The following is a 15660-nucleotide window of genomic DNA, read 5'->3' as shown; positions in this document are numbered from 1 at the left end:
AAAATGTTAATGAGATCAAAGCCTATAGGGCCAGAGCCACAAGGACTGGGCTTATTAAAGTTTTAGGCTTTAAATGGGGTTTTCTGGGCTATTTTTTTTTTTATAGATGACCTATCCTGAGGTAGCGAGCACTGGCCACTACAGGGGGGTTGGAGCCTTCTGCTTCCGCTCAGTACCTTGTGTAGTGGTGCTGATAGTGGGAACCTGGCTGACCAACTACTGCTGACCTAAAAATACTCTGGAAACCCCCATTAATACAGTGCTTACATAGTAGGTTATCCCCACCATCTCAACCTTAAAGGGGTTGTCCCGCGGCAGCAAGTGGGTCTATACACTTCTGTATGGCCATAATAATGCACTTTGTAATGTACATTGTGCATTAATTATGAGCCATACAGAAGTTATAAAAAGTTTTATACTTACCTGCTCCGTTGCTGGCGTCCTCGTTCCCATGGAGCCGACTAATTTTCGGCCTCCGATGGCCAAATTAGCCGCGCTTGCGCAGTCCGGGTCTTCTGCAGTCTTCTATGGGGCCGCTGGTGCAGAATGCCGGCTCCGTGTAGCTCCGCCCCGTCACGTGCCGATTCCAGCCAAGCAGGAGGCTGGAATCGGCAATGGACCGCACAGAAGCCCTGCGGTCCACGGAGACAGAGGATCCCGGCGGCCATCTTCAGCAGGTGAGTATGAAGACGCCGGACCGCCGGGATTCAGGTAAGCGCTGTGCGGGTTGTTTTTTTAACCCCTGCATCGGGGTTGTCTCGCGCCGAACGGGGGGGGGGGGGGGGGTTGTTAAAAAAATAAAAAAAAACCCCGTTTCAGCGCGGGACAACCCCTTTAACTTACAGTGTACCTTGCTTATTATTGCCATGTTTTAATTTTGGGGGGGGGGGTTTAGGAAAAAGGTGCGTGGCAAAAGAGGGTCTATGATGAGGAGAGCGGTGGGAGTAAACTGCTGCAGATAGTCTGCCGGATATCCAGCATGCGGGCCCACTGGCTAGAGTTCCGCTACTCAACAGGGAACACAGGGACCCTCTACGATGGAGGCAACTGGAAGACATGGATGCTGAGCCTAAACAAAAAATGTGGGGCAAGATCTCTCGGCTCCGGCTGGTGTGAGCCGTGCAGCGGTGGGAAAACTCCGTACTTTGTTTTGCATCCCGTTAGTAAAAGTTTGAAGCAGCAGTGAACTGTGCGGTACGTGGTCACAGCCCCTGTAGGTCCCTCGTGTGGGGAACACTTGTGATTGGCCCATCAGCTTCTGTACATCCCAGGCCTGCTGCAGAGGTTTGCACCATTGTGTTAGGGTACATTCCTCTGTACGTGCAGAGCATTGCACCGGGCTATCCGTATTTATTCCTGTACACAGCTGTAATGCCTTGTGCACATTCCTGCAGAGCATCGCACCCTCCTGTAGCTGGAGTTCCGTGCAGAGCATCGCACATACATGCGCACACTCCGCTGGAGCTGCCCAGCACATCACCCAGCCCTCTCCAGATTGGCTGCTCGGCCACCAATCACCGAAGGACAGATCTCCTGCCCCATCACCCACCACAAACTTTGAATGAGTGTGGCAGCCCGTGTGATGACACATGGCGGACCGCGTTGCCCGCTGCCCGAAGATGGCACCGCTGTTCCTGCTGCTGCTCGGCGCGGGGAGCCTCCCTGCTGCCGGCTGTACGGGGGCGGTGAGCCCGGAGCGGAGCCTGGTGTGGGGGCCGGGGCTGCAGGCGGCCGTCACCCTGCCGGTCCGGTACTTCTACATGCAGGCGGTGAACGAGGAGGGCCACAACATCACCTCCTCGCCAGGTAACTCTTCCCAGACCCACGGGGCCGCGGAGCCCCGCCCCCCGCGTCATCACTGCTGCCCAAATACTTAGCTGTTAACCCCCTCCCTCCTGCAAGGCTCCGGCTGTAGAGACTTGTGTGTACGGAGGTGGCACTGTGCGGGCTCTACTGCCCTGTGGCTGGCAGTGTGATGGGGCACTGTAGCTGGCAGGACACAGTGAAAATGGGGTATAGAAAACCATTATACAAAAAAACGCAAATAACAGCAGGATTTTTTTTACAGTTTTCTAAAAGTCAAGTTTTGAATCCAATAGTTACACGATGTGCAACTGCTAAAAAGCAACCTGCAGGTGGCGCAGCGGTGACTGGAGGGAGTTCGTATGGTCTCCCATGTTACGCCACCTGCACACGACCGGGTCAGATTCCGCATGCAGGAACCCGTAGCAGGATCCGACCCTGTGCCCGGACAGTGACCTCCGCATACCTGTTCGGATTCGTCTATTCTGTGCTGAGGATATGTCAGCTGACGCATATGCGCAGTACAGATAAGGCCGCGACGTTGCTAGGCGATGCCGCGGATTCCGCGACCTTTCCACAATGATGATTGTGGATGGGCGGCAGGTCGGCCGGCCTCTATTGACTTCAATGGAATTCGCCTCAAAATAGAGCATGCTGATTTCCCCCGTGGACATGAGGCCTAAGTGTATTTGCACACGCCAGAGCGCTGGGTTTTTGCAGATGCGTTGGCATACTGAACTGTAATTGTTCGAATCCACAAGGCATGTTCATTTGAGTGCACCAAAATAAAGCACCAATGCTCCCAGCCACTGAAATGGCTAATTAGTCGCTAGTCAAGAAGTGTTCCTTTTTCCTGCGCAAGTAGAGTGTTGGTTTATCCAGCGCTGCATTGATTGGCTGAGCCGTGGCGCTCGAAGATCCAATCAACAGCCATCGTGCGTTGTGGAGGCGGGATTTATGAATTGGCTGAACCGTGGCTAGAGCCAATGTGATGGCTGTGATTAGTTCTTGAGTGCCGTGCTCAACCAATCAATGCAGCGCTCGATGAACCAATCACATACATCGCTTTCTGGAGGCGGGATTTATGAATCCCATCACCAGGGAGTGATGATGTACGAGCAGCTAGGAGCGAAGAACAACACAGACCTCCAGAGAGCGACATAATGGACGTTGACCGAGCCTGCTAGGTAAGGAAAATAAGACCTAGTGCCTCTTTTGGGACAAAAATTAATTTAAAAAAAACCAGGGTCTTATTTTGAGGGAAACACGGTAGTTGCAGTAAGTTATCAGCCTTGCATTACATCTAGCTATATCTGTAAGCATGATGTAATAAACTGTAGTCAGTTACATTAGGCATTGTATAAGGCTGCCTGTCCACGGCCGAGGCGGAATATCGCTAGCGATATTCTGCCGCAGGAGGGGGGAACTGACAGGTCTCCGCGGTGAGCCTAGCTAATAGATAGGCTCACCACGAAAAATCACAGCATGCCGCGATTTGAATCCTGCGAGTGGAGAGTCGCTATGATTCTCCGCTTGTGGACGTCGGGCTGCACTTTTCATAGTTCTCCTATAGAAAGCATTCACTGCATTACCCGCGGCGGATTATCGCAGCAGATAACGCAATGACAACTCACCTGTGGGCAGGCAGCCTTAATGGCATTGGCATGGAAGGCTGTGTTCTAGCAGCCCATAAGTAATTCATTCACTTTTTGGGTATTTTCACATGAGGTGGATGTTCTTGCAGACTTGCTGTTGTGGAACAAAAAAACCCCAAAACAAACCAAACAGTTTGCCCCCTTCACCCCCTCCTGCAAAGTTTTGCCCGTTTCTCTGCCAAGTCTCCTGGGCTGCAATAATGACATCTCGGCCCATAGAACCACCGCAGTCTGTAGTTGGCTGCAGTCATCATGTCATCGCTGGGAAGGCCAGGGTATAGAAATCGGCAGGACAGCAGACAAAACGCTGCAGGAGAGCGGGAGAAGAGCACCTTTAATAAAAAACTGAAAGTTTTTTTCTTTTTAAAGTTGATCATTTTCTTACTTTCCCTAGCAGCAGATCCGCAGATAATCCACAACAATTTAGACGTGTGAAAGATCTTCACTTCCCTATTGACTTTACTGGGGTAAATTTTCAACAAATCAGTGACCCATCCGAAGCACAAACAGAGATGCTGTGGATTTAAAATCTACACTGCAGGTCAATTTATATTGCAGGGTTTTTTGCTGAATGATATTTCTGTAAATCCCATCCACTTTACAGCTGGGTTCACATGGGACGGATTTCTAGCAGAATTCTCGCGGATTGGTCGCACAGAAAATCCGCGAAAATCCTGCATTTCCGCTGCGGTCATCTCTCCCTATATAGAGGAGAAAGGACGTTGCGGGGGGGAAAAAAGAATTGACATGCTGCGTCTTTAATTTTCGCGCCGCATGGCGGTTTCCGCACAGTTTGGTCGCAACGGACTGGGCGCAGCACTTTGCTGGCTAATCCCGGAATTAGGAACCGCGTGCAGAATTTCCGTGCGGACAATCCACACGGAATTTCTGCAGCAAATCCATCTTGTGTGAACCCAGCCTACAAGTATTATATCCTGCTGCTGATTTTCTGTCTGCAAATCTGGAAGAAGAATCCACAGTAACTGGGGACAAGCTGCTTAATGCCGCTTTCACACAAAATTGCATGATTTTCTCCCGATGCCACAGCGCTACAAATCGCATGTATGTGAAGCCCAGGCCTTCTAATCAGTATGTTTCACATTAGCGATTTTTGTAGGCTGCTACATTGCAAGAAAAAAAAATTAGTGGCAAGCTGATTATTGGCACGATTTGTGATGTTTTGTAGCCCATGTTTCCCTATGGAGTCTTCCTTTCTGTTGAGGTGCAATGCAAATTTTACAGTAGGAAGTCCTACTGTTTCCCCTAAAATAAACCCTAGCCTCATTAAACAAAAACAATACATTACCTAACAGGCGCTCTCCACTCCGCCGTAGGTCTACTCCCAAAGCTCCGTCGCACCTGTCATAGTCTTCAGCCAGCGCTTCCTGGTGAAGGGGTTCAAAAATCCCGCTCCGTGAAGCACTGGCTCTGATTGGCTGACCCGTGGCGCTCGAGAACCAATCATTACAATGCTCGATGAACTAATCGCAGCCATCACATTGAATGGCTGTGATTGGTTTATCAAGCACTGCAGTGATTAACTGAGCCGCAGTGCTTGAGAACCAATCAGCGCCAGCGCTTCCTGGAGGTGGGATCTTTGACCCCCTTCACAAGGAAGCGCTGGCTAAAGACCACAGACAAGTGTCGGTAGTGTATTTTTTTCCCTTATATTTCAAGCCCCCAAAAAATCCAGGCAAAAGAGCGCAATAAAATCGCGATATCGCACAGAACGCATATAAGTTATCACTGTGATTTTCTTGTGTGAAAGAGGCCTAAAGCCTAGAAAACGGACAGACTGAAGGTATATACACACACACACACACACACGGATGAGTTTTACACGCGAGTTCTATCCGATAGCAATATGGATGGAATTCACGCATGTTAATAACACATTGATTTTAATGTGTTTATTCACATGAGCAACTTTTCTTTTGCAGAGATTCTGTGAGATTGAATGTTGGCTACTTGTCCTATTTTAGGGTGAATCCTAGTAAGGAATCCCCCATTATTTTCAATGGGATCTTTTTTTAAAAATTGCATCAGCCTCACATGCCATGCAATTTGCTTCAGTTCGATTTTTACCACTGAAAGAGTCCATAGATGTGATGCATTTATTAAGAAAAAGCGCATCATGTCTGCATCCAGAATCACAATTTTACAAGCATGATAACAGAATGACCTCATACCGATACCACACTCATCCATGTGAATGCACCCTCAGAGGTCACGTACAATGAGCTTCTCTACAGCAGTTTATTTTTAATAACATTCTATATATTTTTTCTAGGTGCTAAATCATTTAAGGTCATGATTAAAGCCCTGTCTGCGAAGGAATACATCCGAATTCATGTACCGGAGCCCCTTGACAGGAATGACGGCTCTTTCCTGATGAGATATCGCATGTATGGAAGTGCTAAAGAAGGGCTGATCATTGAAGTGTTCCATCAGGATAAACATGTCGCTCAGTCTCCCTATATACTAAAAGGTAATGTAAATATATTGCAGACAGGAGAGGGCGTAAACAGTATGTGGGACAAGCAATGTAAATAGAATAGCAAAAAATGTATTCATCTCAGTAAGAAAAATGAAATTATTTTGTAGATATACCTTCTGCTATTAATTGTGTCACATAAGAGGTTAATCTACCAGGATCTAAGGTATCACTTCTCCTGGCTGTTAGCCAAGCACAGACTTAGGCTGCATTCACACGAACGTATATCAGCTCTGTTTTCGCGCCGAGCCGATATACGTCGTCTCTCTCTGCAGGGGGGGAGGCTGGAAGAGCCGGGAGCAGTGCTCTGAGCTCCCGCCCCCTCTCTGCCTCCTCTCCGCCCCTCTGCACTATTTGCAATGGGAAGAGGCATTATAATTCTCGTAACTTAGCCCCGCCCCATCCCACCTCCTTTCATTGCAAATAGTGCAGAGGGGCGGAGAGGAGGCAGAGAGGGGGCGGGAGCTCAGTTCCTGCTCCTGGCTCTTCCATTCTCCCCCCCCCCCCCTCCTGCAGATGAGGAGGACGTATATTGGCTCGGCGTAAAAACTGAGCCGATATACATTTGTGTGAATGCAGCCTTAAGAATATATGTATGTGCAGGTTTAAAGCCCATTAGCGAGGTCAGTACAAAGGCATATTGGTTGTCACTCAGGGGGTTAACAAAATATCTGAAGTAAAACACACAGATTTTGTATATTTGAACAGCAGACACATGACATGATTGATGTAAAAAAAAAAAAAAACTAAACCGAATGAGCTTGGAGAGTAAATCCTTAATTAGCCCATAAATAAAAGTATGAGTCCTATTATCGCTGGAATGATGTATGGTTGGATCACAGACCCGGAGCCTCTACTACTCCTGCACCAGATCGGCCATAAATCCTTCAGAGATGCAGGCTTCTGTTCAGAGTCGGAGTTTGTTTGTTTATCTTTAGTAAATTTGTATTCCCTGGCATCTTTGTCTTTGGGATTTGAAGTTGGATCAACCCTCATATGTTGCAAGTTTATAACCCAAGACAGTGTAGAACATATTAAAGTAGATCTGTTAAAGGACAACTTCAACTCCCAAAGGGAAAGATGCGTCAGCGGAACACGAATTTATAAAAATCTGTAACTTTGAATGCCTGACTGAATCTATCTAAAGGATTTATGACAGGGCACAACATAGAATAGCGGGGCCCGGGTCTGTGATTCTATAACTATCTAGACACAATATCATCATCACACACTTATCTGTGGCCTAGGGTCTCCCACACAATAGCATATTTTGGGCCATGTGATACCCATGCTAATCCACGGACAGTGCATGGCCCCATTATATGCCTATGGAGACATGGTACATTGACTTTGAAAACTCATAGCATGTCCTATTCCTGTCCATATCATAGGCGTAAAATAGGACTTGCCGACATATATCAGTGGACTGATGCTGCGGATGAAATCTGCATCATAAATTGACTTTCTGCCGAATTAAAATTTGCACTGCAAGTCAATTTTTGCTTGGACTTTGAGTGGCTTTTTTTTTCAACAGCATGTGGGTGAGGTTTCTTTAACCCCTGAAACAACCGGCTGTTTTGTACCTTAAGGACCAGACACATTTTAGTTATTTTACCCATGTGGTTGTTTTACTGCCCTATTTTTTTTCTTCAGCTACCAAAATTATTTTTGCTGCATATTTTTTCCCGTGACATAGGGCGATTTTTTTTTTATATATATCTTTTTCACTGACTTCTTTTTCCCGTTTTTTAGTTTTATTGTGGGCAAAAAGCTAAAAAAAGATTTTTGTTTTGGATGTTTTGATATATAATATGTATGGTTGAAAATGACAGAATTCTGCCCGCAACTCCACACGGATTATGACAGTAGAATATTCCATCCTTGTGTGAAGGCACCCATAGGAAAAACATTGGTGTTCCTCAAAAGGGAACCAGTCATCAACTTTGAGCCCTTATAAAGTATGTAATGGGGCTCAATGATGAGGGAACGGAGGGGTTCAGCGAGCTGTTTCATACTCACTAAGTGCCACATTCCTATGCGGTGTCCCCACAAAGTTGGCGCATGCACATAGCATGACTCTGCACAAGGCTGTGTTTGCATGCTTTTCCATAGAGATAATTGGAAGAGCGTGCACACAGAGCAGTCTGAAAAAAAGTGACACTGTGGGTACGCGCCAACTTCGTGGGAGACATCAGAAGCCATCTTCTCCGAACACAATGCAAGGTGCACTGTGTTAGGTTTAATTTTCCCTGTGGTGGTTCAGAGAAACTGAACGCTTACTTTCAGGTTCCCCTACAGATTACAGCTGATCACTGGGAGTCCGAGGACAGCGACACTAAATGGTCAGCTTGGTTTCAAGGGACCCTTCTAGCATGTAAAGACTGTGAAAGAACGCTTTACATTTCTATTTAACACCTATTTGCATTGCTAGCATCGGGCATCAGGGGCCCATGACCAGGCCTTTTGCCCATTACCCCAAATTTCTTTGTGGTAATTTCAGGCACTATCAGTTTTATTTGCAGCTTCCATCAGAGCCCACAGTGCTGCAGTTATCTTAAGTGGCATTCTAACATTTCTTTTTTAGGACCGGTTTATCACGAGTACTGCGACTGTGCCGAAGACGACCCTGAAATTTGGCAACAGACTAATTCATGTCCAACAAATGAAGCTCAGATATCAAAAGACTTTGCCCCCTTCCCATCTATAGACCTGAACAGAATGCTGGAGGAAGTACCCAGGAGGTTTGCAGAATCACGAGGTGCCATCGTTCACTACACAGTCCTTGATAATCAAATCTACCGACGGTCCTTGGGAAAATACACAGACTTCAAAATGTTCTCTGATGAAATGTTGCAATCATTGGCAAGAAAGGTAAGAGTATGCCAAGATTCACCCAGCTGCAATAATTGGAGTATAAACAAGGCTTGACATGTTGATATGTTTAGATTATGCAGGTTGGACTGATATTTCCTCTCAGATGTTTTCATGACTGTGTTGGTGGCTGGAATCAGTGAAATGAATAAACTTTCGGCATTTGTCTAGGTTCGTCTACCTGACATTGAATTTTACATCAATGTTGGCGATTGGCCGGTAGAACATCGAAAGGCAAATGCAACCCCTGGTCCGATGCCTATGATTTCTTGGTGTGGATCTTCTGATTCTAGAGACATCATTCTGCCAACCTATGACATTACTCATTCCACACTTGAAACGTTACGTGGCGTCACCAATGACCTGCTCTCTATCCAGGGCCACACAGGTAAGTAGCATAGGTGCGGGCCTCGCCCTGATTCAATATTATATTCCTCTAGTATGTTGTCCACTCGCCATCGCTCATACTGGTGAAAACAAATCTCCTGGTACTTGACTTGGAGAGCACTAATTTACAAAAAAAATATCTCTGACAACCCCTTTAACACTCAAGCCATTCATGTGTACATTAAAATGTTCAATTTTTGTACTTTTTAGGTCCTTCGTGGGACAATAAAACTGAACAGGCCTTTTTCAGGGGCCGAGACAGCCGGGAGGAGCGTCTTCAGTTAGTGCGCATGTCTAAAAAGAACCCAGAGTTGCTTGATGCAGGTATCACTGGTTACTTCTTCTTCCGAGAAATGGAGAAGCAGCTGGGAAAAGCTCCACTTATTGGATTCTTTGATTTCTTCAAGGTGAATTAAATATACTTATTTTTCCTTAAAAACTGCATTCATTTTACATGGAAAAAACATTATGTTTTAATTGGTGGCTAGGTGTTAAAGGGGTTTTCCAAGGAGCATACCATTGATGACCTAGTCTTAGGATAGGTCATCAATAGTTGATAGGCTGGGGCCGGCGTTCGAAACCTCTACTGATCAGCTGAGTGGGTGCATGCTGTCAGCTCCACAAATGCACAGAGGTCGGAGCAGAAGCAGTGGAAGTCTCCCTGCCGACCTCTGTGTAGTGGCCGGCGCTTGTAACTGCAGGCTTTTGGGTTTTTAATAACCCCTTCAATTAAGGCTTATTCAGGCAGGCATGTCCATTTTGGTCCATAAAAAAAACTTTGTTAGTCCGTGTGTATGACAGTGTTGCATCCGCATGCGTTATGTGTGCCCACTTTCCTCTTTTGCTAGTATGTGCAGTTCATTTTTCTTTCCGATGTTTTTTGGGCAACCACTGACGTGAATGCATGACATCAGAGAAATTGGACCAGAATAGGACATGCTGCAGTATGTAAATCATGTAAAAAGGCATATCTGTATACCGCCATTGGTTATAAAAGGACAGTGTGTTGATGATATGTAGCCAGTTGTAAACCCAGACATGAGAATTGTCCGTGTGAAGAAGCCCTAAGAGCTTTAATAACAACTAACATGTTTGCTGTCTATTATTGCTTTTTACAGTACAAATACCAGGTGAATGTGGATGGGACTGTGGCTGCGTACAGGTTTCCGTATCTCATGCTGGGAGACAGCCTGGTGCTGAAGCAGGATTCTTCATATTATGAACACTTCTACAGTAACCTAAAACCAGAAAAACACTACATCCCCATAAAACGCAACTTAGGGGATTTGTTAGACAAGATAAAGTGGGCTAAGGTAAGACGTACTTCTCTACGTTTTTTGACACTATTTTGATTTCAGATTGCCATGTTTATAACAAATATACGACCTGGCTGTAATCACAGGCTTCTCCATTTATATCTATTTGCCCATGTCATAGCACATTATTTTTTTACTATCGGGTATCTCTAAGGCCTCATGTCCACGGGCAAAAGAAGTATTAAAATCCGCAGCGGATCACCCGCATGCGGATCTGCACCCCATAGGGATGCATTGACCACCCGCGGGTAGATAAATTCCCGCGAATGGTCAATAAAAGTGAATTAAAAAAATTCTCGAGCATGAAAAAAAATGGACATGCTCCATTTTCGTGCAGGTCTCCCGCAGGCTCCTGTTGAAGCCTATGGAAGCCGTCCGGATCCGCAGGAGACCCGCGCCTGAATTAAACTCACCTGCACCGGGTGATGCAGATCTTCCTTCCTTCCTTCGCGGCAGGATCTTCTTTCTTCGGGCCAGCAGACGTGCCTGGCGCATGTGCGCGACACGCAGCAGGCGTGCCGAGCACATCCGCCCGGCCGAAGAAAGAAGTTCTGGCCGCGAAGAAGGGAAGACACGCACGGCCCGCAGTAGGTGAGTTTATTCTTATTTTCAGCCGTCATGTCCGCGGGAAAGGAGGGACCCGCTACGGATTCTCCATGTAGAATCCGTAGCGGGTCTGATTTTCCCCGTGGACATGAGGCCTAAAGCCGCAGTGCTGCAACCCCTTCATTTTCAGGATATGGTAGTTTTCCGACCTCTGGGACCCCACCAATCATTAAAGGGGTTGTCCCGCGGCAGCAAGTGGGTCTATACACTTCTGTATGGCCATATTAATGCACTTTGTAATGTACATTGTGCATTAATTATGAGCCATACAGAAGTTATAAGACGTTTTTCACTTACCTGCTCCGTTGCTAGCGTCCTCGTTTCCATGGAGCCGACTAATTTTCGCCGTCTAATGGCCAAATTAGCCGCACTTGCGCAGTCCGGGTCTTCTTCTTTTCTGAATGGGGCTCCGTGTAGCTCCGTGAAGCTCCGCCCCGTCACGTGCCGATTCCAGCCAATCAGGAGGCTGGAATCGGCAATGGACCGCACAGAAGCCCTGCGGTCCACCGAGGGAGAGGATCCCGGCGGCCATCTTCAGCAGGTAAGTAAGAAGTCACCGGAGCGCGGGGATTCAGGTAAGCACTCTCCGGTGTTCTTTTTTAACCCCTGCATCGGGGTTGTCTCGCGCCGAACGGGGGGGGGGGGGGGGTTTGAAAAAAAAAAAAAAACCCGTTTCGGCGCGGGACAACCCCTTTAAAGTGATTGCCTATACGCCAATTTTGATTTTGGATGAGATGTGTGTTATTTGTGAAAACCCATTAGTTATTTTTTTCCTCAAGGAAAATGATGAAGAAATAAGGAAAATTGCCAAGGAAGGTCAGTCTCTTGCCAGGGAACTGCTGCAACCTCACAGACTTTATTGTTACTATTATAAAGTATTACAGGTAAGAAGTACTACAAGAACGTGTTGTAGGACTAGATTCCAGTCATTTTGTATTGTTTTTAGAGTTCTCAAAATCACCATTTGCTGCTAACACAGCAACAAAATGAATAGAATAGATTAAAGGGGTTGTCCCGCGGCGAAATCCCCAAATTTTTTTTTCAACTTACCCCCGCATTCTGCCCTGTTAAAATCAATTCCGTTTGTTATTTTAAAAAAAACAACAAAATGCTTACCTGCATTACCGTTCGCGCAGCATCTTCTTTTCTTCTTTTAAAGATGGCCGCCGTTCCTTTCCCAATGGTGCACCGTAGTTTTCTCCCATGGTGCACCGCGGGTCTTCTCCCATGGTGCACCATGGATTGTCTTCTCCTTCCTTGCGTTCCACTGCCGATACAGCCACCTCATTGGCTGATCGGCACCACGCGACGGAGGCGGAGCTACGATGACGACGCGCAGACCAGCTCTCCGGCGCTAGCGCACCGGAACGGCCCCATTCACCAGGCAGAAGACCGCACAGTGCAAGCGCGTCTAAAGCAGCCAGAAGACACAGAAATTAGACGGAGCCACGGAGACGGGGACGCCAGCAACGGAGTGGGTAAGTGAATAACTTCTGTATGGCTCATATTTAATGCACGATGTATATTACAAAGTGCATTAATATGGCCATACAGAAGTGTATAACCCCACTTGCTGCCGCGAGACAACCCCTTTAAGAGAAAATGTTGAGCCCTGGACCTCAAAGAGGAACATTTCACAAATATTTAGGAGGCCTCTTGCATGCATCATTTAAATGGCACAAAGACAAAAAAAAAAGAAACCTGCACCAAGAAAAGGCACAACCAGCCGAGTTTATTATGCCATTGTTATTAAAATTGAGGTCTATGGGTAGAAATTTGAATACAGAAAAAATAAAAAACCCACAGTAGAGCATGCTACATTTTGGGAAAGAAGTCGCTGAAAAAAAAAACAAAAAAAACCAGCCAGCTATAAAACAAAATCTATATGGGGAAGACTATTTACACCTATTTTCTGGTGCAAGACAAGGCTGCACTGCACATGTGCTGTACTTCCTTTTTTATGGCTAATTGATGCTTGTGATTGTCTTGTGGGAGCTGTTTCGGCAATTTTGTGGGGTGTTAAATTTGATTTAGGCAGCACAATAGCTCTGTGATCATCAGCTTTTGGTAGGCTGCCAACGCACATCTGACCTTATTTATTATGGAAACATTTAAGTTGCCGTAATACCATAATGTTACCTTGTGTAACCGTAATTTACTCTTTTATTCTGCTTACCGAATCTACATAGTATTGAATAGGGTAAAAAAATAAAATATGGATTACCAACCTCAAAATGTGTTGTAATAAATCTAGGCCTCATTTTTCTTCTTCAGATGTATGCCAAGCGTCAAATAAGCCGTCCAGAAATCCGTGATAAGATGGAACACGTTCCTCAGCCGGATGATAACACCACTATCTGTAGCTGTCACAGAAAGAAAATTAATAAGAAAGATGAGTTATAAACTATAGAGAGGAGATCTGCATCACAGCGAATGATGGAAAGTGGTACTGTACCAACGTGACTAATGACGGGCATTACAGGCTCCCGGAGAATAGCTGCCTTCTGCCAAGCACAATTGTTCCTTAGTGATGAGGTCCAAGATCTTGTACCTTCTGACATTATGCAAAATAAAGGGGTCACATCACCCCTATTCAACAAACAAGGGGTCCACAGCGCTCTATGGAGTCCCCACCGCCTGCCGAGATCTGCAAACAAAGGGGACACAGCACCCTATAGAGAAGCTCTACGAAGGGGCCACCGTTCTCTATGGCGCTCCTCACCGATTTCTACAAACAATGGGACCACAGCGGTCAATTCCAATTTGCAGGTTTTGCTCAATTAATTTCCATTTGTGGAAATCCTTGATACAGCATAAATGTGGTACACCACAATCTCCCTCATCAGTAATGGATGGGGCTGGTGGACTGCGATTTGACTGCCCACCCTCATGTTACCACAACACATTTTTAATGCACACTCCATATTTAAGAGGAAAAGGTGAAAAATCATCACAATTATAAAGCGTATAATAGTGATCCTTTGTATGTCTATATCATTTCAATGCTGTAAATGTATTGGTATTAACGGTTTTGTAATATGAATTTTTAATTAAATATTTTTTTATGTTCTTTAATTCATAATTGCCTCTCAGCGTTTTACAGGATTTCTGTGTTATGATGATAAACCTCGCAAATTAACAACTCTGTACGAGTAGTTTAATCTGTACAAAGTAAAAGGGGCATAATGGGATTGGCTGCTGGGTATTCCCATCATAAAAATTTACTACACATCGATAAGAGGAATCCCCCATTTGCAAAGGAAAAGAAGTCCTTGCTGGTGATATGTAACGCTTGTTCACATCGCTGTCTGGGAATTCCGTTTATGGGACCAGAAATACATCATTCCTGTCCACAACTGATCTGTTTCATGACAGAGGTGAAGAGCCTCCACTGACTTTAATGGGGCCAGTCCGGATTCAGTTACACCCTCCAGTATTCTCCCGGACAAAATAGTGCTGCATGTAGCGCTATTTCCTCCTGGATTTCAACATAAATCTGCAATGGAAGCTCCAACACAGCCTAATAGTCTATCAAACTTCATAACTGGAAGGCTGTGTTCCCACATGGTCTACAAATTGTGGTTTTACCTCATTTCTCTGGCGATAATGCGGTGCATATTAATTGCATTCCAAAACAGTGTCTGAAAACCGCATGCAGTTTACTGCAAAATGTCACAGTTTCCCAAGGCAGAGTTCTCTCATTGCTTTCAATGGGGCTGGCGGTATTGGAAACAGTGGGTGATATTGCAAGAAGATATAACAAGCGGCGATGCTATGCAGGAAAACATCACTCGTATGTATAAATCCATTCAAATGAATAGGGTTCATATTGGTGCAAGATTTGTGCGTCTTGCAACGCACAAATCTCACATGATTTTCTCGGCCGTGTGAAACCGGCCTTACAAAAGCTGTAATACTATGATTGGAAGCACAGCCTAAAGCCCAATGTCCACGGGCAAGATAGAATTAAGAATTCCGCACGGGTGTCCTGCCTGCATGATCCACGCCCATAGAGAATCATTGGACACCCGCAGGTAATTAAATACCTGTGGTTGTCACTTTTCCCTGGCGCGGGAAAGCACCCGTAGCATGCTCCATTTCGTGCGGTCTTCCCAAACGGATGTCTCACACTGCTTCCATTGAAGCCTATGGAAGCCGTCCGGTCCCGCGGCACACCCGCAGCTGCATTTGTGCTGTGGGACGGCGGGAAAGCAGGAGTTCAAAAACAAAAATTATGCACGGCACATGCGTGCAGCACGCTTCCGGCATGCCGAGCACATCCGCCGGGCCAAAGAAAGAAGATTCGGTCGTGACGGAGGGGAGTTCCAAAGCATCTGGAAAGGTAAGTACAATCGATTTTCTGGCCTCATGTCTGCGGGAAAGGAGGGACCCGCTGCGGGATTCTGCATGGAGAATCCGTGCCCCCGAATTTCCCTGTGGACATGAGGCCTAATACTTCTGGGGTTGCATGCTGTGTGAAACAAGTTAATGCATAATGTATATGTTGCAAAATTTCAGCTGCTAAATG

General features: G+C 46.0%; 1 protein-coding gene across 1 annotated transcript; it reads left to right on the top strand.

The window, feature by feature from the left end:
- Positions 1 to 1520: 1520 nt before the first annotated feature.
- POGLUT3 (protein O-glucosyltransferase 3) lies at positions 1521 to 14214 on the top strand. Its single transcript, XM_066582104.1, has 8 exons — positions 1521 to 1806; positions 5749 to 5946; positions 8537 to 8823; positions 8995 to 9211; positions 9421 to 9617; positions 10329 to 10523; positions 11912 to 12016; positions 13407 to 14214. Exons 1-8 carry the CDS (start codon positions 1590 to 1592, stop codon positions 13533 to 13535), a joined length of 1545 nt encoding a protein of 514 aa, XP_066438201.1. The 5' UTR covers positions 1521 to 1589; the 3' UTR covers positions 13536 to 14214.
- The last annotated feature ends 1446 nt before the right edge of the window (positions 14215 to 15660 follow it).

The sequence above is a fragment of the Eleutherodactylus coqui genome, chromosome 1, assembly GCF_035609145.1.
Source record: "Eleutherodactylus coqui strain aEleCoq1 chromosome 1, aEleCoq1.hap1, whole genome shotgun sequence".
NCBI classification, from domain to species: domain Eukaryota; kingdom Metazoa; phylum Chordata; class Amphibia; order Anura; family Eleutherodactylidae; genus Eleutherodactylus; species Eleutherodactylus coqui.
The sequence above is the reverse complement of the archived record's forward strand: the minus strand, read 5'-3'. Positions and strand labels throughout refer to the sequence as shown.

Excerpts from the sequence above, each read along its gene's own strand:
- POGLUT3 (XM_066582104.1), top strand. The coding sequence starts at position 1,590 with ATGGCGGACCGCGTTGCCCGCTGCCCGAAGATGGCACCGCTGTTCCTG. Across the intron at positions 5,947-8,536 it reads GTCTCCCTATATACTAAAAG|GACCGGTTTATCACGAGTAC; the intron begins GTAATGTAAATA and ends TTTCTTTTTTAG. Across the intron at positions 12,017-13,406 it reads ACTATTATAAAGTATTACAG|ATGTATGCCAAGCGTCAAAT; the intron begins GTAAGAAGTACT and ends TTTCTTCTTCAG.